At 39.8% G+C, this 23,581-nt stretch overlaps 1 protein-coding gene across 1 annotated transcript; it reads right to left on the reverse strand.

Moving 5' to 3' along the window:
• Nucleotides 1-2,614: 2,614 nt before the first annotated feature.
• mrps10 (mitochondrial ribosomal protein S10) lies at nucleotides 2,615-23,581 on the reverse strand. Its single transcript, XM_078557139.1, has 7 exons — nucleotides 23,495-23,581; nucleotides 21,026-21,084; nucleotides 15,762-15,834; nucleotides 12,817-12,956; nucleotides 6,674-6,782; nucleotides 2,856-2,945; nucleotides 2,615-2,767 (listed from the first exon to the last, which is right to left on the reverse strand). Exons 1-7 carry the CDS (start codon nucleotides 23,528-23,530, stop codon nucleotides 2,681-2,683), a joined length of 594 nt encoding a protein of 197 aa, XP_078413265.1. The 5' UTR covers nucleotides 23,531-23,581; the 3' UTR covers nucleotides 2,615-2,680.

The following is a 23,581-nucleotide window of genomic DNA, read 5'->3' on the forward strand; positions in this document are numbered from 1 at the left end:
CTGTAAATTTCCCTCAAGTGCCAATCCAATTTCCTTTTGAAATCATTGTCTCCCCTTCCATTACCCCCTTACCTGCCCCTTGATGTGGCTTAGCAATTCATTCAGTTGTATCAAAGCACTACAAAAATAACCAGTGACTACAATGGTTCAAGGCTCACTACCAACTTTTCAGGGCAATTAGATGAGCAAAAAATGCTGGTCTTGCCAGCAACATCCACTTTGAGAATTTTTTTTTAAAAACTGGCAAACAACTTCCACTGCAGACATTGCAATGCCATAGACTGAGGTTTACAACACAAAGGCCATTTAGATCATGTGCCTGCTGGCTCTTCATTAGAGCGATTCAAGACTATTTGCACTGCCTTGCTGTCATCTCCTTCAAATATCCAGTTTTCCATTCAGAAATGCAGTGGCCTCTGCCTCAACCATTCAATTGTAACAAAGCATTCCATGTACCAGGGATGCACTAAATAAAGAAATGTCTCTTAACCTTTCCTCTTGGTGACAATTTCAAATTGATGAACCCTTGCTATAGATTCTCCATTGTACTTTCCTATACATCCTACAAATATACTTTTTTCGCCTTTTCTGTTGGTGGAAATAGTCCCATTCTGAAATACTATTATAACTAGCTTCCCAGCACTAGCATCAACTATTGTATGTTCTATGAATTTAATGTCCTTTCCATATGCATCCCAAAATTGCATATAGTCCTGTAGCTTTGGCTTAGCCATTGCCTTGCAAATTTATCAAAACCACTAGGTACCCTGTGTTCCAATTTATAATATTGAAAATGCTGTTAATATTTTTTATGGCATTATCTCTTTGCATCTTCAGGAAATTATGTATTTGAGCCTGTAGCTATCTCTGTTAATCCAGCGTCTTCCTCTGAATGTATACTCCACTTTCTTGTTTTTGCTACCAAAATGCATTACCTCACATCTCCACATTCAGTTGTATTTGACACCAATTTTGGCTAAGTACCCTGAGTCCATTACAGTCGTCCTTATTGTTTCCCTAACCTACTTTTGTTAACGTTTCAAGTCCGTATGACCCTTCTTGAGAGCTAAAGAGAAATAGGAATGTGATAGATTTTATACTGTTTTAAGAGGAAGTGGAGTAAGATGGACGGTCAGGGATAGGTGGGGAGCCAAGGAGAGATTGACAAAGATGTCATGGACACAAGACAAAGGGAGTATTAACAGCAGTGGTAAAGACTAAAGAAGGTGCTGATGGTGGGTAAAGGTAAGATAGCAGAACAAAGCTCAGTGCTCTTATAGCACAACCCTGGGGGGTGGGGAGTGTTGGGGAAAAAAGATTTTAAAATAGAGAAAATGAAAAATAAAAATTAGAAAAAAAACAATTGGATTAAAAAAGGGATAAAGATGGAGGAGAGAGTGTTCATAGTCTGAAGTTATTGAAATCAACGTTTAGTACGAAAGGCTGTAAAGTACCTAATCAGAAGATGAGGTGATGTTCCTCCAGTTTGCATTGTGCTTCTCTGGAACAGTGCAGGAGGCCAAGGATGGTCACATGTCCATCGCAAACTGGAGGAACAGCACTTCATCTTCCGATTAGGCACTTTACATGCTTCTGGACGAAACACTGAATTCAACAACTTCACACCATGAACTCCCTCCTCCATCTTTACCTCTTTAATCCAATTGTTTTTAATTCTAATTTTTATTTTTTAAAATCCTTTTTCCCCAACCCCCCACAGGACCATCGGTCATTTGTCTATGTTGTGCTTTCAGAGGGCACTGACTTTTGTTCTGCTATTAACACGTTCTGCTACCTTACCTTAATCCCACTATCAGCACCTTCTTCAGTCTTTACCACTACCGTTAACACTCCCTTTGTCCTGTGTCCCTAACATCTTTGACAATCTCTCCTTAGTTCCCACCTATCCCTGACCTTCCATCTTGCTTCACCCCGTCAAACGGTATAAAATCCACCACATTTCTACTTCTCTTTAGCTCTGGAGGAGGATCATACACTCGAAACATTAACTCTGTTTCTCGCTCCACAGATGTTGCCAGCCCTGCTGACTTTTTCCAATATTTTCTGTTTTTATTTCAGATTTCCAGCATCCACATTATTTTGCTTTCTACTTTTGTTGGGGTTATGTCAAGGTGGCAATTTCCATAAGTACGCTGAGTTCCCTATGAAACAAAACCGGATTAACCAAAACAGATTAACAATTGACCCTAGTTATTATTTATAATACAATTGGAGATGAGACATAAATTCTGCTTTTGTAATCATACTTATTGGATAGCAGCAACTGTGCTACATGCATCAGCAAATAAGGCTGGCTCAGCCCAAGTATTTCCCCCATTCCTCCTCTTTCATCTTTGCCTGAGCTATTGTCTGGGTAACCTGTTACAAACAACTGTAATTGTTGGTTTCTAGTCATTTCAAATTCAGGTTATTTGGACAAATGCCTAAAGGTTTCATTAATTTCCAATCTTATGTTTTAGTAGTTTACCCTGATTTTTGTTACATTTGAGGGTGCTGCCTGCCAGTGTAGTGCAATGGTAAGTTTTATCTTTTTCTGATTTGAGGATACACAGCCTGGATAATCCAGCACAAAGATAAAACAGTTTGACAAGAGTAGCATTTAGTGAGCTATTTTAATTTAAAAATGCCATAAACAGTTACATGAGAATTTCCATTGGCTTTAACTGTCTGGTTTTCCTTCATTTTTAGAAGAATGCATGTTCCAAACAGGTTCTTTAATATGTTCTGGTAGCTTTTCTAATATGGTCTGAAAAGGCAAGAACAATTTAATAAATTACAAACAAAAATGACAGACAAAACAAAAAAACTTGTACATGTACCAATACAAGACTGACCTTGGTCACCTCCATAGCAATCCCTTCTGGAAGATTGCGCTGGATATATTCCAAATACACATTAGCAGTGCTTCCAGTTAGATGTTTGATCTAGCAGAGAGCAATATAAGTATTAAAAGTAAGCCTGAATTCTTCAAATCATACAAGTAACACAAATTTCTAATCTGCCTTCTATTTCACAACTCAATTATATTTCACAGAAAACATTTAAGTACCAGTAAAGTCCTTTTTTCTTTTAATATAACTATTTGTAAAATGAATTGAGAGAAGCTCATTGATCAACAGTACTATCTGTACCAAGGAACTGCTCCTCCAAGCATTGCTATGGAACTGTGTGGAATTCATTAACGAAAGACAACAAATACTGATCATCAGACCTGGGAAAAATATTGACAAAAGCAAGTAGATTGACGGGCAAATAAAGCTGGCTATTTATCAATGAAGCAATTCTATACAGTGCATTTACATGACAAAATATATTTAAATCTTGTTAACCTGACAATGTCATGCCTCAGGATTACTGGACTTGAGAAGTCAATGCATATCTAGCAAATACATTTTCTTATTTGGTTAATGAGGGAAAAGAAAGCAAACTTGGTCTCATCCTCGAAGTTTATGCTTGAAATCACAGCATGCTTTTAGAAATAGTTGAATGCAATTATTATGGTTACTTCAAGTAGGCTATGACAGCATTAAAGGTTGGATTGGACAAGTGCATGAAGGCATGAGAACAGATTGGCTAAATGTAATTAGATCTATTTTCCAACATGGATAGTAAACTTCTCACTGACTGGCTGGGCCAAATGTCCTGTTTATTGTAACTTCTATAAGCTGACTTGAGCAAGAGTCAATGGGAGTTTTCTTTAAACTTGATGTTTTCCATTTTATAATAAACTTGTGTTTCTATAATGTATCCATTGCTAGGACTGGTATGGAAGACTATTGAAGTGACTCCACTTTTGAAGAAGGTTGAAAAATATATTTAAGGGAGAGGGGTTGGGGTTAGTGGAGCTGGGGTATCAAAAAAGATGGGCTTGTCATTCCTAATGGCCATTTCCCATTCTTAAACATATCTAAATTCTTCTATACCCATTGCCCTACAAAGAGCAAGTAAAAATTTGAATCAGAGTCAGCCCAAGAAGGCTGTGTTCATGCCCTGAGAAGGATGGGACAAAGGACATATCGGGCTGGATTTTGCGAATAAAGCAATGGCATTTGTTGCTGATGTCGAAGGAAGCTTCCCACCAAGATCTAGCACTTAGATTTTCCTTTTTCCTGTTGTAGTTTCAATTGGATATCGTCAAGGGGAGCTCCAGGCATCAAGCAGCACGTATATCAGCAAGCAGTACAAGTAGCCAATCATGTCGAAACACAAGTGAAGTCCTCTCAAGCCTGTCTCACCATTCCATGAGATCATGGCTGATTTACACCCTAACTTCATAAACCCACCTTTGCTTTATATCCCTTAGTACATTTGGTTAAGAAAAAACTATCAATCTCAGAATTAAAATTATCAATTGATCCAGCATCTATTGTAGCACCTAATCAACACCTAGCCTCATCTACTGTAGCACCTAAAGTACTTATTATAGAACCTGATCAATATCACTTTAAATCTCTGGATTAAGATAGATGCTAAAATAGCATAAATTTTAAAAAAAAATCTACTTTTTATTTAAATCATAATGGAGAAATTTGACTTTAGTCGAATATAAAATAAGACCAGTTAAAAACCCAGTTACTCCTTATTCAACAAGGTGTAACTTTTAAGGGGATTTTACAGTCACACCAGTGTAAAGGTGGACGTTTTTGCCCATTACTGACTGCTTAAGGATTTTCGTCTGGGGGACTTCAACATCATAGCCTCTGGAGAAGTGCAAAATCACTCAGCAATTTCTGGATCTCCACATTATTCTGTGCATGTGCAGACTCCTGAAGTTGCACTTTCTGTAGGGCAATGATAGCAAACATTGACAGTTCTGCCAACATTACTCCTGCAAAATTTGGGCCATCACTGCAGATCCTGCGAGTTCTACTGCACAATTCGGGCAAGCGAAATAAATTTGATGATTGCAGATTTTGATTGATAATTAGCATCTGTTCACTATTTTATAGAAACATAGAAAATAGGAGCAGGAGGAGGTCATTTGGTCCTTCGAGTCTGCTCTGCCATTAAATATGATCATGGCTGATCTTCTATCTCAACACCGTACTTCCGCTCCCTCCCCATACCCCTTGATGCCTTGAGTCTAGAAATCTACCTATTTCCTTCTTAAATACATTCAGTGACTTGGACTCCACAGCCTTCTATGCTAGAGAATTCCACAGGTTCACCACCCTCTGAGCGAAGAGGTTTCCCCTCATCTCAGTCCTAAATGGCCTACCCCGTATCCTGAGACTGTGACCCCTTGTCCTAGACCCCACCCAGCCAGAGGAAACATCATCCCTGCATCCAGTCTGTCCATCCCTGTCAGAATTTTATACAATTCAATGAGATACCCCTCTCATCCTTCCAGACTCCAGTGAATACAGGCCTAGCTGGCCCAATCTCTCCTCGTACGACTATCCTGCCATCCCAGGAATCAGTCTGGTGAAACTTTGCTGCACTCCCTCTATGGCAAGTATATCCTTAGGTAAGGAAATCAAAACTGCACACAATACTCCAGGACTGGTCTCACCATGGCCCTATACAACTGCCGTAAGACATCCTTGTTCCTATACTCAAGTCCTCTCGCAATTAAGGTCACTATACCATTTGCCTTCTTAACTGCTTGCTGCAACTGCATGCTTGCTTTCAGTGATTGGTGTACAAGGACAACTAGGTCCCTTTGTACATCAACATTTCCCAATCTATCATCAGTTAAATAATACTCTGCCATTCTGTTTTTCCTACCGAAGTGGATAACTTCACACTCATCCATGTTATACTGCATCTGCCATGTATTTGCCCACTCACTCAACCTATCTAAATTGCCTTGAAGTCTCTTAACACCCTTCTCACCATCCACATTCCCACCAAGTTTTGTGTCATCAGCAAACTTGGAAATATTACATTTGGGTCCCTCATCCAAATCATTGATATACATTGTGAATAGCTGGGGCCCGAGCACTGATCCCTACCCAACTACTCACCGCCTGCCACCCCAAAAAAGACAAGTTTATTCCTACTCTGTTTCCTGTCTGCTAAGCAATTCTCAAAGAATTAGTCGCTTAAAACAAATCACAAATAAATATCATATTCATTAATCAGTGAAATTTACATCACGGCCTAACAGACTGAAGAACTTAATGCTCTCATCTCTTTGAACCTTGTACCAGAAGTCTCACTTTTAATGCAAATTTGTCAATTAAGTCACCTTTATTCCAGTAATGTCACACCTTTCCTCAATAGTGTGCCAAATTTAAATACTTTGACTCTTGTTACGCTGGTCAGGTTTTTTTCCTAATCAATAACACGAATAAGTGATATAAACTGATTATGTGATTCTTGTATATAAATCTTCTCTCCATCAGCATTAGGACAGTGAAATGAGAAAGAAAATAAATGAGCATGTATACCAAGGAACACAAATTACATAAAATTCTTAATACAAAACATTTAAGAATTCATGTTAAGCTGGGCAGCCTAAATTAGTGAACAGATCAACAAAGAAAAAATAGAAAACAAGTGTAATATCTAAACTGACCCTCACTTTAGTTCCATTTAATGGTTCAAAATTATTTGAAGTTTAAATATTTTTTGTCATATCAGGTGAAAGTTTATAGTAAGATATCCACTATACCCTAGATTTCTAGCTGATATCTTGCCTCTTACTTGCCTCTATGCATCTGTAGTATGTTCTCATCTCATACTGAACTCTGTGCTTCTTGAAAATGTGAACAGATTTGAGAAGTGTCATTCTATCAATTTTCCTTGCAGGCTCATACCTAAAAAGAATTTTATTTTGAAAAAATTAGATTCACTTCACAAGACATTATTTTAAACCACAGGACTTCAATCTTTATTTTATTGATTTTACAAATGCAATATTTCCAGAGCTGCATATAAATATCAAAATGACTGGCTTCAATGTTGTTGTAATATGTTCTGCAGGGGAGGATGGGGAAAGCTAGAAAAAAAGTACAAGCCTGGAACAATGTAGACAAAACAAATATACCTAGAGTTTCCTTTAGGATTCTCCGATGTAATCAGTGGAACCTGTGAAGAAAAACCGTCAACAGCTAAAAATGGCCAAGTGCAGCTTTTCTCCAGGGTTTCCACTGATCTTCAGTCAAAGTTCAGGCATGAGATTTGGCAAACCGCATAGGAATTGTCCCCCATAATGCGTATCTGAATTTTTTTTCATCACCGGTTCACTGGGCTAGCGTAAAATCTGAATTACACTAAAAGTAAAGGGAAATTACCAACTTATTTCTTTGAATGAAATTCCATTCCAACATCGTTTTCATTATGTTCATTTTGGGATGGATTACTTGTGTTTACATTTTATGATCATTGTGACACTTGATACCATAAAATGGCTTAATCCTCACTCTGCTGAGTTCTTGATCTGAGTTGCATAGCTTTGAGGAGGCACCAAACATGACCAACAAGTTATTTAACAAATCCTGTTTAGGATCCCCCAAGAGTGCACGGTCCAGGTGCTCATTCCTAATGGTATATAGAATAAAGATGCATGGATATTTTTGATTTAAATTGGACAAAACAAAATACTGAGGACTGAGTGGTACAGTGAGTTGTAATCTGCCTTTTGCCTCAGGTCTAGGTTTCAACCAGGTCCAGCTTGATGGGATGCAAGAACCTTACAACAATATACAAAGGGATGGTTGCATTGTGGTAATATTACTCAAGCAGAAATCCAGAAGCTCTGACTATTGTTCTGGGAACACGAGTTCAAATCCTACCACAGCAGCTGGTGGAGTTTAAATTCAATTAATTAGGAATTAAAAGCTAGTATCAGTAATGGTAGACTCATAGGAATTTACAGCACAGGAGGCGACCATTCGGCCCATCGTGTCCGCACCGGTCAACAAAGATCACTAACACACTAACCCCATTTTCCAGCGCTTGGCCCATAGCCCTGGAGGCTATGGCAACGCAAGTGAATATCTAAATACTTCTTAAATGTTACGAGAGTTTCTGACTCAACCACCCTTTCAGGCAGTGAGTCCCACACTCCTACCACCCTCTGGGTCAAAAAATGTGTCTTCAACTCCCCTCTTAGCCTTCGACCTCTTACCTTATATCTATGCCCCCTGGTTATTGACCCCTCTACTAATGGAAAAAGTGCCTTCCTATCCACACTACCTATGCCCCTCATAATCTTATACACCTCTATCAGGTCCCCTCTTAACCTTCGCTGCTCCAAGGAAAACAATCCCAGTCTATCCAACCTTTCCTCATAGCTCAGGCTCTCCAGCCCAGACAGCATCCTGGTAAATCTCCTCTGCACCCTCTCCAGTGCAATTACATCCTTCCTATAATGTGGTGACCAGGACTGCACACAGTACTCCAGTTGTGGCCTAACAGGGTTTTATACAGTTACAGCATAACCTCCCTGCTCTTGTATTCTATGCCTCAGCTAATAAAGGCAAGTATCCCATATCCCTTCTTAACCACCTTATCTACCTGCCCTGCTACCTTCAGGAAACTGAGCACTGAGCGGGAAACTATTGGATTGTTGTAAACACTCATCTGGATTGCTCATTTCCTTGAGGGAAGGAAATTTGCAATCCTTACCTATAAGTGATAGCAGATCCAGCAACGTGAGTGACTCTTAACGCCCTGTGAAATGGCCTAGCAAATCATTCAGTTGTATCTAACCTCTACTGAAAAGGTGAAAAAGAATAAAAGTGGACAGACCACCCAGCATCGACCTTGGCAGCAGAAACTACAACGGCACACCCTGTCCTGTTGACCCTTCCAAGTCCACCTTATTGAGGAGTGTGCCAAAATTGGGAGAGCTATCCCAGATTAGTTAAGCAATAGCCTTACATAGTCATACTCACCAAAACATACCTGACAGCCAATGTCCCACAACATCACCATCTTTGGATATGTCCTATCTCACCGGTAGGGCACACCCACCAGAGGTGGCTGCATAGCGGCATACAATCGGAATGAGTTGTCCTGGGAGTCCTCAACATCGACTCTGACCCTCATGAAGTCTCATGCCTTCAGGTCAAACAGGGACTAGGAAACCACCTGCTGATTACCACCTACCACCACCTCGCACCCAGGCTTAGCCAATGAATTAATACTCCTCTATGTTGAACAGCAGTTGAGAGAAGCACTGAAGGCAGCAAGAGCACAGAATTAACTCTGAAGACTTCTGCTTCAGAACTAGCTGCACCCCTAGCCAAGCTGGTTCAGTACATCTGCAACACTGGCATCTACCCAACAATGTGGAAAATTGTCCAAATAAATCCTGTTCCCAAAAAGCAGGACAAATCCAATTCAGCCAATTACCAACCAACAGTCTACTCTTGATCATCAGCAAAGTGAGGGAAGGTGTTGTAGACTGTACTATTAAGTGGCACTTACACAGTAATAACCTGCTCACTGATGCTCAGTTTGAGTTCTGCCAGAGCCAAACAGCTCCAGACCTCATTACAGCCTTGGTGCAAACATGCAGAAAATAACTTGTTAGGGACTAGAGATAGTTTAAGTTATATTTGTTTTTGTGGGTGTTAGGAATTAGTTTTAGCTTTAATTTAATTTGTATTTCTGTATGTGTGTGTTAAGAAAGGGAGAACTTGAGTTTTGGTTTTACTTTAAAAGACACCTGCATTTTAATGAAGGATTTAAAACAAACACGGTAGAAAAAATTGTGCTGTTGCCTGTCAACAGGGGTCCAGAGAGAGAGGCCCCACATAGATACAAAGAAGCCAAAAGCAGTTCGAGTTCAGCTGGTCATTCTGCTCTAAGGTGAAGGGAGCAGTTTAAGTCTCTCTCTAGCTGATATATTAGCAGACTGCTGAGAAGAATAAGTCTAAGAATCTTAGACAAATTGCTTTAAAGTTAAAGTAACAGTGAATGTCAAGTGAGTTCTGGATCTCAAGGGAGATACCAAGTTGCCTGCAGACGCAGCGTAGGAGAGGAACAGACAGCAAGTCCCAAGCTAGAGTTGGAAACAGGAGCTGGAAGAAACTGGACAGGAGGGAGCTGCAGGAAGCAGGTGAACATTAGAGTATAAAATAGCTTTTGTAACTTGTGTTATCCTTACCAATCTGTATATATCTGTAAAAGTATAGTTGTGGGTGAAAGAGTATTGTAATATAGTTAATCTTTTCTTGTTTAATAAATGTTTTATTCTTTTGTTAAAAGTTCATCAGCTGACTCCTGTGACTGTTCAGTATTTCCACCCTCGGATCTGGCTTGTCCAGTAGTAACATCAGCTGGGATCATAACAAGCTGAATTCAAGAGAGGAGGTAAAAGTAACTAACCTTAACATCAAGGCAGCATTTGACCAAGTGTGGCATCAATTGAAGTCAATGGGAATCAGGGGGGAAACTCTCCACTAGTTGGAGACATACCTAATACAAAGGAAAACGGTTGTGGTTGTTGAAAGCCAAACATCTCAGTCCCAAGACATCACTGCAAGAGTTCCTCAGGGTAGTGTCCAAGGCCCAACCATCTTCAGCTGCATAATCAATTAATTTCACTCTAACTAGTTCAGAAGTGGGGATGTTCACTGATGATTGGAGGTGTCAGCCGTGGCTCAGTTCATAGCACCCTCGCCTTTGAATCAGAGGGTTGTGGGTTCATGTCCCACTCCCGGAAACCAAGAACTGTGATTGTACTTGAAAGAGTTGCAATCTGTGACTGTTGATAACTCGAAAGAGTTTCACTGATGATTGCAAGTGTTCAGCACCATTCATGACTCTTCAGATATTGAAGCAGTCCGTGTCCACATGCAGCAAGACCTGGACAACATTCAAGTTTGGGCTGATAGGGGCAAATAACATCTGCGCCACAAAAACACCAGGTAATGACCATTTCCAACAAAAGAGAATCTAACCATCTCCCTTGACATTCAATGGCATTACCATTGCTGAATCTCTAACATCAACATCCTGGGGGGTTACCATTGACCAGAAATTGAACTGGTCCAGCCATATAAGTACTGTGGCTACAAGAGCAGGTCAGAGGCTGGGAATTTTGCAGCAAGTAACTCACCTCCTGGCTCCCCAAAGCCTGTCCACCATCTACAAGGCAAAAGTCAGGAGTGTAATGGAATACTCTCCACTTGCCTGGATGAGTGCAGCTCCAACAACACTCAAGAAGCTTGACACCATACAGGACAAAGCAGCCCATTTGCTTGGCACCCCATCCATCACTTTAAATATTCACTCCCTCCACCGCGGCACAGTGGGAGCAGTGTGCATCATATACAAGATGCACTGCAGCAACTCGCCAAGCCTCCTTTGATAGCACCTTCCAAACCAATGACCTCTACCAGGACAAATGCAGCAGACACGTAGAACACCACATGCAAGTTCCCCTTCAAACCACACACTATCCTGACTTGGAACTATATCACTGTTCCTTCACTGTCACTGAGTCAAAATCCTGGAACTTCCTTCCTAACAGCACTATGGGTGTATCTACACCAGATGGACTGCAGTGTTCTAGGAGCTGGATTTTATGGCCCCCCGCCAGGGGTTTGCAGGCAAGAGGCCTCTAAAATACCACAGGCACAATGAGCGCCACCCAACCCTGCTGCAATTTTACCAGCAGCTAAGGGGAGAACATGGAGGTGTGGAAGGGGGCTTGCCAATGGGGGGGGAGAAGGGGGCATGTCTGACAGCTCGCTGGCCCTTGGGCTACTTAATGCCCACTGACCCAGTGGTGCTGTGGTACTAAGAGCTGCCAGCCAGCGACTCTGAGGCAGGACTTGCTGTTGCTGAGGGGCAGCAGTTCCCACCTCAAACCAATTAATGGCCACAGAGTGAGCCCGTCAACCAGGGGTGGGACCAATGCCCCCCAATGCAAAATCCAGCCCTAGAAGGTGGCTCACCACCACCTTCTCAAGGTCAATTTAGCATTGGCAATAAATGCTGGTCTTGCCAGCAATGCTGACATCCCATGAAAGAATAAACAATGCATTTTTATAATGTCTTCAATACAACAAAACATGCTAAAGGTGTTTCAGGAGCATGATCAGGCAGGCAAAAAAAAAATGCCACTGAGCCCAAGGAGGATATATCAGGACAGTTAGCCAAAAACTTGGTCAAAGAGGTAGATTTTAAGAAGTGTCTCAAAGAAGGGTCCAGAGCTTTAGGGAGGGAATTCCAGAGTTTAGCCCCAAGACAGCTGAAGTTATGGCTGATAATAGTGGAGCAAATGAAGTTGGTGATGCAAAAGAGACCAGTATTGGACTAACTTGGATAGACTTGATTGGCTTACTACTATGCATTGTCACTACACTGGTACAAATTGGTCAACAGTGTGACTGCTGTGGGAAATCAAAATGGTGCTTTTCAGGTGGTTCCTCTGGACTGTGAACTTTGAGGCAGTTTTACTCTGCAACTAAATGACTTGTGACTATATTATGCCGAAACTGGGTACCCAAAATGGAAAGAAAATGAGATTAACATAGTGTTGAGTATTGTGAGAAAGGGAAGTAGAAGTTATGTAGGCAGGGATTTGGGTTTGCTATGAGAATGAAGCCATGAATTGATTGCAAATTTTAGAAGTTATTTTCATTGCTATATTTTATGTATTGTATACTAACTACTTACTGGGAACCAACTACTTAATGTCCATGTGGAGAAGGAGGTCTGTGTTCAGATACAACAGTGCCATTAATAATGCAGAGCAGATATAGTACACAGAATTTCTCTTGCCTGTGTCATTGTAGTGCATTTGAATGAAAGGAAAACAAGTCCAATTTTGAAAAGAATCCACTTGGCAAATTAAATCCAAGAGAGTGCTTGTAAGAGCAATTAAGTACTTACACTTTATCAACAGTGATATTCAGTTCTTTAGCAGCAAGTGTGGCAAAATATTCGTAGCTATCCAGTACAGATTTATCATGGCCCCTCACCAACACAGAGATCCTCTTGTACAGTGCATCAGGCTCGTCTGTTACTGCTGCCTGCATTAACATAATTTCAGATGACAAACAAAATAACTTATTGCAGAGATGTATTCTTTAAAATGAAAAGTCTCCAGTTTTCATGCAGCCAAATATTCCAAAACATGACAGATTTCAACTTACACCATATACAAACAGTAAAGCAAATAAAAATTAACTAGAAAATGTTTTAACCAGTACTGAGCAAGGGAATACTCAATAAATGGGAGGATATTGAGAGGTTGAGGAAGTGAGAGACCTTGGAACGCATGTCCACAGGTCCCTGAAGTTGGCAGGACAAGTGGATAAAGTGGTAAAGAAAGCATATGGAATGCTTTCCTTTATTGGACGAGGTATTGAATACAAATGGAGGGATGTAATGTTGGAACTGTATAAAACGCTGGTTAGGCCACAGCTGGAATTTTGTGTACAATTCTGGGTACCACATTACAGGAAGGGACATAATTGCTCTGGAGAGATTGCAGAGAAGATTTACAAGAATGCTGCCAGGGCTTGAAAACTGCTGCTATGAGGCAAGGTTAGATAGGCTGGGGTGGTTTTCCTTAGAACAAAGGAGGCTGAGAGGTAACTTAATTGAGGTGTACAAAATTATGAGGGGCCTATACAGGGTAGATAGTAAAGACTTGTTTCCCCTAGCTGAGGGATCAATTACCAGGGGGCATAGATTTAAGGTGATTGGTAGAAGGATTAGAGGGGACATGAGGAAAAACTTTTTCACGCAGAAGGTTGTGGGTGTCTGGAATTCACTGCCTAAAATCAGTGGCTGAGGCTGAAATGCCCAACTCAGGTACTTGGATCTGCATCTGAAGCGCTGTAACCTGCAAGGCTACAGACCAGGTGCTGGAAAATGGGATTAAAATGAGTGGCTAGTTTATTTTTCATCTTTTTCTGGCTGGTACAGACATGAGTGGCTGAATGGCCTCCTTCTGCACCGTAACCTTTCTATGGTTCTAACCAGTCTTCCCACCTATGACTTAGAAGAAAGAATTTCATTTACATAGCACATTTCACATCGCAGAACATTTCAAAATACACCACTGTCAATTAATTACTTTTAATGTGTAGTCACTGTTTTTAGGCAAATACCGCAGCCAATTTGCAGAGATCAGGATTCCAATAAATAAAAAATAGTTGACCTGTTTTGGCCATGTTGGCTGAAAAGTGAACTTTGCCCAAGACATCAGAAGAACTCTGTTCTTCCTTAAAAAATAATTATGAGTTCTTCATATGAACCTGAAACAGGCAGGCAAGGCATCAGCAAAATAACTTATCCAAAAATGCAGGGCCCCCTTCAGAACTGCATGAAGTATCAGCCTGGCTTATATGTTGGTGATTTTGAAGCATGAACTGAGTTTTGTTAAAAATCTACAAATAAAGATTTCTTAAATGTACATCTGCCAGCCTGATTGCACATTATGCTCTTTTTTGTTAAAAAAAAGATTTCCAGTAAACTACTGACAACTTTCTGTTATTAAAAGTGACTCTGCCTCTTGAGATAATCTGTCTGTTCGCTGCAGAGGATTCCAAATTAGAAAATTGCAAAGGAATACTGATAAGATGGGGCAATGGGAACATAGGTTCACAGAATGTTAAAGGCAGCATTTCAGGTCGATAAGAAACTCAAAATTTATCCTAGGAAATATTGAATATAAAAGCAAAGATTCTGAGTCCATTTAAACCCTTAATTAGACATTAGTTAGAGTAGTACATGCAGTTTTGTGCCTCTCACCAATGGAAGGGATCTAGAACAAGAGGGCATTGTCTCAGGATAAGGGGCCAATCATTTAGGACTGAGATGAAGAGAAATTTCTTTACAAAATGGATTGTGAATCTTTTGAATTCTCTACTCCAAAGTTTTGTGGATGCTCCATCGTTGAATATTTTTGAGGCTGAGATACGACAGATTTTTGGTCTCTTGGGGAATCAAGGGATATGGAGAGGGGGTGGGAAAATGGAGTTCAGGCCACATCAGGAATGATCGAGTTGAATGCCGGAGTAGGCTTGACAGTCCGTGGGGTCTGCTCATGGCTCCTATTTCTAATGTTAAGGATATTGAGGTTTTAGAGAGGATGTAATGCAGACCTGATCGGTATGAGAAAATATAAATATGAAGACAGACTTGGAAAAAAGGTATTTTTTGTTAGAACAACATATTTGGGTGTTTAAAATTATGAAAGGATGGGACAGAGTAGATAAAAGCAAACTAATTCCAATAGTTGAGGGGGTCTAGAAGAAAGAGCCATTGGGACAAAATTAAATGCATGAAATTTGGAACAGAGGGCAGGAGAAACTTCTTTACTCAAGTTTTACAGCTGTGAAATTCATATCCAGGGCTACTGATTGAGGCAGAAACTATGTCAACATTCAAGATTAGATTAGATAGGTGGATGAAGGATATGAGAACAAGGTGGGTAAACATGATACGTTATTTGCTCACATGAAAGATAAACACTGGCACGGACTGATTGAGCTCAATAGCCTTTTCAGTGTTATAACTTCCAAATATGTAAGTATATTGTTATAAATATAGACAAGCATCATTCACAATTTTATACAAACTCAACATTTTCTAAAAGGTTTCCAGATAGTTTCGTCACTAGAAAAGTAGATAATTATATGTAAAGTAACAATGAAAGTACAATTGGACAATTTCTATTCTGATCACTGAAAAATTAAGTTAATAAAAATCTTGCATTTGAAATTTGTGTCTAGACTTCATGACAAGCTCGCTACTTAAAAATATACAGTACAGATCCTAACAGACTAAGGAGAACACCAAAACAAAAAAAAAGCCAGAAATCTTACCAGGGGAGCTGTGATATAGTGTGGAGACCCCAAATGGATTCCTGCTGACAGTGTCAATGCTGGCCTTTTACTGCTGTTAAATAAAAACATTTATGATATAATTATTAATTTTATATGCATCACATCTGAGTTTTTAAAAAAACTAAATTATATTTAAAAAGCTTCTAAAAAGACTTACAATTTCATGTTTCACGACAGCTCGAAGCATTTAAAAGCCAATGAATTACTTATGAAGCACAGTTATAGTTGTTATGTAGCAAATGAGGCAACCCATTGACACACAGCAAGATCCCAGGAACAGAGAGCAATGACCAGTTAATTTGTTAATTGAAGGATGATTGTTAACTGTGATACCAAAAATATTGAGATCTTTTTAGAACTGTCTGAACAGGCAGACAGTATGTCACTTTAATCTCATCCAAAAGTCAGCACTCCCAACAATGCAGTACAGCACCGAAGAGTCAAACTAGATTATGTACTGAAGTTCTGGAATGGGACTTAAACCCACAACTTTCTGACTCCAAGATAAGAGTGCTGCCATTGAGTCAAGTTACACTTGAGATAAGCCTGGACATTTTACCATAAAAAATAAAATGTAAATGTAAATCCCTTTAAAACTATATACTTGCAATCCTGAAATAAATGCTAAATTTGGCTGGATGTCACGTTGCATTTGGGAACCCTAGCTTTCGAAGTCTGACAGGCCAATGGACAAGTAGAAGGCGTCGTGGAATTGGTGTGTACTTAGAGGGGGACTGAAACATGATATTTTAAAATTGTGATGCACTTGTAAGATGACTACAGAATACAGGCAGTGTGAATTATAATTGTAAGAATAGCTTAAAAAGTTTAAGCTAAATTTACACCAGCTTAGATTGATCAATTCTTTATCATTTATTTTAACTTTCTTCTTCTGTGGTCTAGCTCCAGCTGGTAGATTTGCCTAATAACTTGGTCTTGGTTAGAATAAATGTGTGCTGATTATAATGTTTAACTATTCAGTAGTCCTAACTCCTCATTAGTCCTTGACCTTCTACTCTCTTGGCACCAAACCAGGCTTACCTCCCTCCAGGATAAGCTCTACTTCACCACCATCTGTCATGACCCATCCACTGCCTCTATATTGTCTGACAGCTTATCAAACATCCAGTCCTGGATGGGCCAAAATTTCTTCCAATTAAGCATTGGTTGTCAGAAGCTATTGTCTTTGGTCTTTGCCACAAACTCTGTGTCCAAACCGCCAATTCCATCCTTCTCCCTGACCACTGTCTCAGGCTGAATCAGACAGTATGCAATCTTGGTGACCTATCTGACCCTGAGCTGAGCTTCACACACAATATTCTCTCCTTGTCCTACTGCCACCTACATAGTATCGCTCATCTCTTGTCCCTACATCAGCTCATCTGCTACTGAAACCTTCATCCATGCTTTTGTTATCTCCAAACTCAAATACTTCAATACTCTCCTGGCCAGCTTCCCATCTTTCATCCTACATAAACAGCTCATCCAAAACTCTGCTGCCTGTATTTTAACTCATACTAAGTCCTGTATCACAATAAGGAAGCTTAAGGAAAAAGCATATAACGGCCCAAAGATGAGGGGCAGGTCAGATGATTGGTCAGAATATAAAGAACGGCAGAGAATGACTAAAAGGTTAATCAGGAAAAAGAAATTAGAATGAGGGGAAGCTAGCTGGAAATGCAAAAAACAGATAGCAAGAGTTTCTACAGGTATTTAAAAAAGGATAAGAGTTAGTAAAGTGAGGGTTGGTCCTCTGGAGTGTGACAGTGGGGAAATAATAATAGATAATAAGGAAATAGCAGATGAAATGAACAAATATTTTGCGTCTGTCTTCACTACAGAGGATACAAAAAACATTCCAGTAATAGTGGTAAATCAAGAGGTGGATGGGAGAGGGGAGCTTGGTGAAATTGCAATCAGTAGAGAAGCGGTACTGACCAAACTGATGGAGCTGCAGGCTGACAGGTCTCCGGGTCCCGATGGGCTTCATCCTAGGGTCTTAAAAGAGATAGCTAATGAGGTAGTAAATGTGTTGGTGTTTAATTTTCCAAAATTCGCTAGATTCTGGAAAGGTTCCATCAGACTGCAAGGTAGCAAATATAAACAAGAAATTATAGGTCAGTTAGCTTGATGTCTGGCATGGGGAAGGTGTTAGAATCGATCATTAAGGAGGTTATAGCTGGGCACTTACAGAAACTCAAGGTAATAGGGAAGAGTCAGCGTGGTTTTGTGAAAGGGGAATTGTGTTTAATCAATTTATTAGTGTTCTTTGAAGGAGTAACATGTGCTTTGGATAAAGGGGAGCCTGTAGACATGCTATACTTGGGTTTCCAGAAGGCATTTGATAAGGTGCTACATCAATGGCTATTGCGGAAAATAGATGCTCATGGTGTAGGGGATAACATATTATAACGGATAGATTGGCTGGTTGGCAGAAAACAGAGAGTATGAATAAATGGGTCCTTTTCGGATTGGCAGGATGTGACAAGTGGAGTCCCTCAGGGGTCTGTGCTGGGGCCTCAATTTTTTGCAATTTATATCAATGACTGAGATGAGGCGAGTGAAGGCATGGTATTTAAATTAGCAGATGACACAGATAGGTAAGAAAGTATGTTGTGAAGAGGGCATAAGGAGGTTGCAGACAGATATAGATAGGTTGAGTGAGTGGGCAAAAATCTGACAGATGGAGTGTAATTTAGGAAAATGTGAAGTTGTTCACTTTGGCAGAAAGAATAAAAAAGCAGAGTATTACTTAAACAGAGAACGACTGCAGAATTCTAAGGTGCAGAGGAATCTAGGTGTTCTACTGCATATGTCACAAAACACTAGTGTGCAGGTACAGCAAGTAATTAAGAAGGCTAATGGAAAGCTATCCTTTATTACAAGAGGAATTGAACATAAAAGGATGTTATGGCTCAGTTATACAGGGCATTGGTAAGACCACATCTCCAATGTGTGTGCAGTTTTGGCTTCCTTATTTAAGGAAAGATGTAAATGCATTGGAGGTGGTTCAGAGGAGGTTTACCAGCTTAATACCTGGAATGAACAGGTTGTCTTATGAAGAAAGATTAGACAGATTGGGCTTGTTTCCACTGGAGTTTAAAAGAGTGAGGAGGTGATTTGATAGAAGTATTAAAGATCTTGAATGGTATTGACAAGGCGAACGTGGAAAGGATGTTTCCTCTTGTGGGTGGGTCCAGAACTAGGGAGCACTGTTTTAAAATTAGAGGCTGCTCTTTTAAGACAGAGATGAGGAGAAATTTTTTCTCTGAGGGTTGTGCGACTTTGGAACGTTCTGCCTCCAAAGGCAGGGTCATTGAATATTTTTGAGGCACAGGTAGATTGATTCCCTTGCCTAACAAGAATTGAAGGCTATCGGAAGTAGATGGGAATGTGGAATTCGAAACACAAACAGATCAGCCATGATCTTATTGAATGGCGGAACAGGCTTGTGGTGCCGAATAGCCTACTTCTGCTCCTATTTCATGTATATTTATGCTCATTTACCTACATTTGCTCCCAGTCCAGCAAACACTTCATTTTAAAATTCTCTCACTCGTGTTCATATTCCTCCATGGCCTCATCCCTAAGTCTATAACTCTGTCTAACCATACAACCCTCTGAGAGCTATGCAGCCCCCAACTCTGTCCTCTTGTCCCCTCATTTTCTTTGCTCCACTAGTGGTCCTAGTGCCCTCTAGACCCGAAACCTCTCTGCCTGCCCTCCATTAAGTTGGTTCTTAAAACCTATCACTATGATCAAGATTTTGGTCACCTTACCAAATGCCTCCCTCTTTGGCTCTGTCTCAGTTTTTGTTTGATTACACTTCTTGAACATTTCAGTACATTAAAAGTGCTATATAAATGCAAGCTGATGTTGCTTAACTAAAAATGACAGAAGGCTAACTGTATTGGTGACAGAAAAGGCTTTTACAAAACAAACTAGTTGATTGGCATTGCACATTCATTCACATTTCCTGACATAATGAGGCAGCCCAGCCAATAGCAGGAACTGGACAATACCTAATCTTGACAAATAGCTAAGATTCAGACCACATAATTCTTGGGAAATAACCATCTTCAATAAAAGGTCCAATCCAATACCCTTGACCTTCAAAAGCACCACTATTGCCGTCTTCCCCCATTATCAACATCCTGGGGTTCTCCATTGAGCAGAAGCTTAACTGGACCAGCAAGCTTAACAAGCATACAATGAATAAATGGTAATAAGAATTAACCTGATTTTTTTTTTTCAGATTCACAAGTTTGTATTTATAGTTTAACAGAAGGATCAAATTAACCAAAAAGATAGTAATCACATGTTTCATTAATTCTAAAGTTGTAAGTAATTGTAGTACAGAGAAAGTAGTGGGTTTAACTATGAATTTATTGTACCAAAGCTCAAAAAATGGTATTTACAGGCTGAAACAAAAAGACAGGTACTTCACGGAATGGTCAGTTTCTTAAAACTGAGGGAACATCCAAAATTTATGCTGTGTATTTTCCAAGAATACCTCTATCTCTAAACAAGTAGCAATCCTTATCATCCACGACAACTTTAGTCCCTCCATATTCTGGGAGTAGAACTGTTTCACCTTGCACACCACTAGCATTTAATGCACTTGGCAACATTAAAATGTTATAGTGGCATCCAGCATCATTAGGACTGGCTGAATTCAAATTACTCTGCTGATACAGGTTAGATGTTACTATTTCATGAAGGAATATTCAATATCAGTACTCCCTTAAAATCAATTATACTACATATTTTACTTCTATTCATCTTTTTGATGATGTAAGTATGAGGGCGCTCAACTATAAACAGCAGAAATATGATTAACACAAGACACTTCTGAGAATGTCATTTTTGCATTTACTTAAATTTCCTTATACCCTCTGCACAGTGATTCCTGAAAATCAATTGTCACAATGCCACCAATTGTGCATTCAAACATATTCAGCAAAAAAAATTAAATTTAGAAACTTAATTTAGATTTGTAGTGCAATAACACTATGAATTAAATGTCGGTGAAGGTATGAAGGGATCTCAAGAGCAAACCATGTTAAGACTCCTTCCTCCAGTTCAGCTCTGAATTTAGATTTGAGCTCCAATTACTCTATATGGTAACGCTTTGCACAGTTATTGTATATATACACCCTAAAGATTCTTTGCCTGTTAATTTTTGAAAGGCATACCAATAGGAATATTCTTAATCTGAAGTTAGCTAACATCTTTGAACTTACCAAAGGTGTATTGTTAACATATTGTGGCTGGCATAATTCAAAACTGGAATTCGATTAACCTGAAAGTCAAACAGTATGAATTTTTTGAGTTATTCATGCATATATCATTATCATTCAAAAGAAAACTAAGCTAACAAAATCCCATAATATCTTTCTTCCAGCATAATCAAACTTTGTTTAAACTACAGAACTTCCAGGAATGTTACATTACCTCCTCCTGATGAGGACATTCTACAGAGATTAAGTTACAACAAACTGAATGCCTTTTAAATGATTGACATTTTGAGGAAGAAGGACATTTTTTGAGAATGTTAAAGGAAATGAGGAAACAGTGAACACCAGGCAGAAAGAAAAAGCTTCAGGGAACCATCAACACTGTTAAAAGCCAGAGTTTTTAAGAAGACTTGAAAGCAATGAGGGAAGTAGCATGGTGGAGTGATTTCTGAAGGGAGCTCCAGCAGGCCAGATTGGTTGGTTTGACTTATGGGTTGAAAGGCCAGCTGCTTATGACAGAGAAAAGGAAGAGAGTAGAGGACTTTGCTACAGGAAGTACCACTGGGATAAGATCAAAGAAGGATTTCAAAATGAGCATACAAGGATCTTTAAATGCATGTAACAGATCGCAGTAACCAGATGAACTTGGCAAGGATAGGATGGCAGCATTTCATGCAAGGCAAGACTTTTTTGCCCCTTACAAAGGATGCAATTTGGGAATCCAGCAAAAAGCATATTGGACAGGTCAAGTCTCTGGGTAATAATGGCATGTATGACAGGAGCAGGAAGTCATAGGGCTGGAGCGTGCAGTGTTTTGGAGGTGGGTGAATGCAAACCTAGTAAAAATTTGGATGTGGGAAAGGAAACTTGATTCAGAGCATTATGTCAAGGTTACAAAGTCACTGTACTTAAATGAGAAAGGTATTGCTCAGCATCCCTCCCTATCCCAACTTTGAGAGATATGGAGTGAAGGGGATGATCTTTCACATGTGGTCTTAAAGCTGACCCCACACATAAGGTACGGGAATTAATCTTTCAGAGTTTGGAAATAGATCTGATATGGGTCTAGGGGATTGAGTCCTCATCGGGCATTCAGGGGCTTCATTTTAAATGTGTTCAGGGGCTTAATTTTCAATTTGTGCTCCAGGGATTGATTTCTTATGATGAAGAGAAAATAATTAAAAACAGCCAAAAATATTTCAAAAAGGTTGCACTTGACAAACCTGATGGGAGTTCTATAACAAAGTGACAAATGTGACGGATGGTGAAAATGTGGTGTGCATGCATTCTTGGCCAGTCTTTGACAAACCAACACTGAAACTATTGCAGAAGATTAAGGGGCATGGAATTATTGGGTAGGTAGCAAATTAATAAATGGTTAGAAGACAGGAAATAGCAGTTTCTCAAGATTGTTTAAAAGTGGGTAGCAGTGTCCCAGAGTTCCGTTCTGGGACTGCTTGCATTCACTGTGTAGATCAAAGATCTGGATACAGGGCTAGGGGGAATGGTGTCCAAGTGTGTAGATCATGTAAGAGGCATAGTAAATAATTAAGGCCAAAATTAATACGTAAATGAATATTGAGACGATGGTAGAATGGGCAAAAAAAAGTAGCAAATGGAAATCAATGTCAGTATATGTGAAGTCGTACATTTGGTGGGAGGGAAAGAATGGCTGAGTGATATGGAATATATTAAAAGCAACATTCTAAGTGAATAAGGCCACATGAAAGCTAGCAGAATATTACATTTTATAGAAAGGAGCATCAAATATAAAAACATTGAGACAAAATGGTGAAGATATATAAAACCTTAATAAGATCACAATTAGAGTGCTACGTACAGTTCTGGTCTCTACATTATAGAAAGGATATTGAGGCAACAACACATCATAAATTCACTCACTAGGGCATTACCAGATATGATAAAATGCAAGTAGGAAAGAAAAACTTGGAAAATAAAATCGGAGCTGTTTTACGAGCGCTGAGTTGATTACAGTGATAGATGGATTTAAAAACTATGAACTGAGGGGGTAAACTAGATGAAACAAACTGTTTCCAATGATTGAGAAATCTACAATGAGGGAACATAGAAGATTAAAAGCCAGAGATTTAAGACCAACAGCAAGAGAAAAGAGTGGTGAAGTTGTGAAATGCACTACCGGGCTTACTGGTTAGACCATGTCAATATTTAATTGCGGGTTGGATGTCACCGATGGATATTGGAGTCTGGAAACACAGCGGAAACGTGGGATTCTGGTGCCCCTCTGGAGGTTAAACAGCGGTGCAATTTTTCACTCTCAGCGGATTGGAGGTTAAGTCTCAAATGGTTAAGTCAGCGTCCGGGGCGGTGTTTAAAAGAGAGTGACAGTTCCCTGGGTAACGCGCCATCATGGAGACGGCGAAATTATTTTAAACACCGCACAATGGCCGGCTGGGGAATTTTTGTGCCGAATGTGTGAAAGCGGCGACACGTTACCTGGAGCAGCTTTCGAAACAGCACGGTCACCGCCATCTTGGTCACGGCGCCCGGCGACTTCCGGGTCACCGGGGTACTGCTTCCGGG

This window comes from Cetorhinus maximus, chromosome 14 (genome assembly GCF_964194155.1).
Source record: "Cetorhinus maximus chromosome 14, sCetMax3.hap1.1, whole genome shotgun sequence".
Taxonomy (NCBI): Eukaryota; Metazoa; Chordata; class Chondrichthyes; order Lamniformes; family Cetorhinidae; genus Cetorhinus; species Cetorhinus maximus.